Source organism: Austrofundulus limnaeus, unplaced genomic scaffold, assembly GCF_001266775.1.
Source record: "Austrofundulus limnaeus strain Quisiro unplaced genomic scaffold, Austrofundulus_limnaeus-1.0 Scaffold735, whole genome shotgun sequence".
Lineage (NCBI taxonomy): Eukaryota > Metazoa > Chordata > Actinopteri > Cyprinodontiformes > Rivulidae > Austrofundulus > Austrofundulus limnaeus.
The window spans coordinates 135,221-138,339 of NW_013953137.1; the positions used below are offsets into that span (position 1 = coordinate 135,221).

Below are 3,119 nucleotides of genomic sequence, written 5' to 3' on the forward strand. Positions count from 1 at the left end.
CTAGTAATATATTTACTGAGAAAAATGGTGACGTGTTCAATACTTATTTTACCCGCTTTATCTAGTCTGAACCTCTCAACCTCACACACCAGCTCAGGCTCCTTCCCCACCAGAGAGGTGACATTCCACATCCCTAGAGCCAGCTTCTGTAGCTGAGGATCAGACCGCAAAGGTCCCCACCTTCGGCCCCCTACGGCCCCTCCCACAGGTGGTGAACCCATGGGAAGGGGGACCACGTCTCCTCTTCGGGCTGTGCCCAACCGGGCTCCATGGGTGAAAGCCCAGCCACCAGGCACTTGCCAACATGCCCCACCTCCAGGCCTGGCTCCAGAATGGGACCCTGGTGACCCGCGTCCAGGTGAGGTAACACTAAGTCCATCTGTAGTACTCATCATTAAGGGTCTTTGGGCTGCACTTTGTCTGATCCCTCACCTAGGACCTGTTTGCCTTGGGTGACCCTATTGGGGTCACGAAGACCCCGACAACATAGCTCCTAGGATCACTGGAACACTCAAACCTCTCCACCAAGAAAAGGTGGCAGTCCAGGGAGAGTAGTCATCCTGGAACTGGCAGGTGAAATTTACCTGGAGTTAACCTGATGTTAACCTGGAGTTAACCTGAACTTGGCCTGGATTTGACCTGGACTTAACCTGGAGTTGACCTGGAGGTAACTTCAGCTGACGGTGGTTTGTTAATCAGTTAGTGGCATTTGTACATTTTATCAGCTGAGCTGTGATGAAAAGAAAAAATAATGTCAAATACTGTGACACTGGTGTAATTGTTGAAAATTCTGTAATATAAAATTTGGGTCATACCGCCCACCACGGTCTTGCACAAGGACACAACAACTGAGAAACCTGGAACAGAAAATCGAATCGGCAACATACCAGTTCCAAGATGACTCCTCCAACCACTCTGCCACAGCCACCAAAATGAATAGACAAAGTTAATCTAAAGTCAATCTGGAGATGACCTGGAGTTAATCTTATCTTAACCTGGAGTTGATCTGGAGTTAACATCAACTTAACCTGGAGTTAAATTGGAGTTGACCTGGAGGTAACCTGAAATTTACCTGGAGTTAACCTGCTGTTGACCTGGAGTTGACCTGGAGTTAACATGAACTTAACATGGAGTTAACCTGGAGTTAATCTGATGTTAACCTGGAGTTGATCTGGAGTTGGAGTTGACCTGGGGGTAACCTGAAATTTACCTGGAGTTATCCTGCTGTTAACATGGAGTTGACCTGGAGTTAACCTGCTGTTAACCTGGAGTTGACCTGGAGTTAACCTGCTGTTAACCTGGAGTTGAACTGGAGTTAAAATCAACTTAACCTGGAGTTAACCTGGAGTTAATTTGATGTTAACCTGGAGTTGACCTGGAGTTAACATCAACTTAACCTGGAGTTAACCTGGAGTTGACCTGGAGGTAACCTGAAGTTTACCTTGATTTGATTTGATTTATTGATTTAACAAGAAAAGATTACTAGAAATCAAGCCTGACTCAGCATAATTGCTGTTTTACAGCGGGTTCCTGTTCTAGAGCACATAAAACACTCAGAAATACAACATCACAATCACATTATTACCTGGAGTTAAGCTGCTGTTAACCTGGAGTTGACCTGGAATTAACATCAACTTAACCTGGAGTTAACTTGGAGTTGACCTGGAGTTGACCTGGAGTTAACCTGAAGTCTACCTGGGGTTAACCTGATGTTAACCTGGAGTTGACCTAGAGTTAACCTGAACTTAATGTGGACTTATTGTGGAGTTAACCTGGAGTTGACCTGATGCTAACTTTGATCTCAACTGAAGTTGACCTGAAGTTGACCTGAAGTTAACCTAAAGTTAACCTGACATTAACCTGGAGTTGACCTGAAATTTACCTGGAGTTAACATGATGTTAACTTTTAGTTGACTTGGAGTTGACCTGATACTAACATTGATCTTACCTGGCATTAACCTGAGTTAAACCTGGAGTTAACCTGAAGTTAACCTGGAGTTGACCTGATCTTTACTGGTAATTTCTTTGTCAGACCTCAGACAGACATCTTCTCACCTGGACAGGAGGTCTCCTGATGCCGTTGCCTGTGGTTTGTTGGAGCAGGTCACCATATTTTGGATCAGAGCCAGGTCTGGCCTCACCACGCTTGCTGCTGCCACAGCTCTGGTGAAGAGCTGCAGGGCGTCTTTGATGTAGAATTCAAGTGGTTTGCGATCCACTTCTCCGTAGGCCAGGAGTCCAAGAGGCAGGCCGATGGTGTGCAGGACATCAGGACTGAGGGGCTGACCCAGCACCCAGTGCACCATAGGCAGGGTCAGGCCCAGATCCTGAGCACTGCGTAGAACTGCTGCTGCACACTGTGGGTCCGCACCAAACAGAAGCACCGATGCAGGCAAAGACTGGTCCCGTTTGAAGTGTCGGGACAGGAAATCTTGGATCTGCGTGTCATCGTGGGCTGACTGTGTCAAGTTCAGGAGGGCCTGCAGGTGCCAGGAGGCCCTGCCTACATCACCCCGTGAAGCGAAGCTTTGAGTGTCCAAGAGCCGCAAAAGACCATGAGCCTCCTCCCAACCACTACACAGAATCACAGTTCCCTCCCTCCAACCGGACCGCTGCAGAACCGTCAGCAACAGATTGGATAAAACAGACTCTGGAAGCCCCGTCATCATCTGCAGGTGGAACTGGTTCTACAAAAAACAAGAGAACAGTGTTAGGACACAACAAGGTTCACAACTCTTCAGTTAATTATCAGACAGTTGAACTATAATCCGTCCGTCCATCCATCTAGTTTCTTCCGCTTATCTGCGGTCAGGTCTCAGGGGCAGCAGTCTAAGCAGAGAGACCCAGACTTCCCTCTCTCCAGCCACTTGGACCAGCACCYCTGGGGGAATCCCAAGGTGTTCCCAGACCAGCTGAGAAACATAGTCCCTCCTGGATGACTGAGCTTCTCAGCCTATCTCTAAGGGAGAGCCCAGACACCCTGCAGAGGAAACTCATTTCAGCTGCTTGTATCTGTCATCTCCTTCTATCAGTCACTACCCAAAGCTCCTGATCATAGATGAGGGTAGGAACGTAGACCGTCTGGTAAACTGAGAGCTTCTCCTTCTGGCTCAGCTCTC

The 3,119-nt window shown here is 47.9% G+C and overlaps 1 protein-coding gene across 1 annotated transcript in view; it reads right to left on the reverse strand.

Moving 5' to 3' along the window:
* LOC106532226 (glutamate receptor ionotropic, NMDA 3A) overlaps positions 1-2,689 on the reverse strand; it is a gene marked incomplete at both ends in the record, with an annotated part of 7,403 nt that extends 4,714 nt beyond the window's left edge. The window contains 1 exon segment of the mRNA XM_014028248.1: positions 2,056-2,689. Within this exon segment, the coding sequence (XP_013883702.1) occupies positions 2,056-2,669 (614 nt within the window).
* Positions 2,690-3,119: the final 430 nt, after the last annotated feature.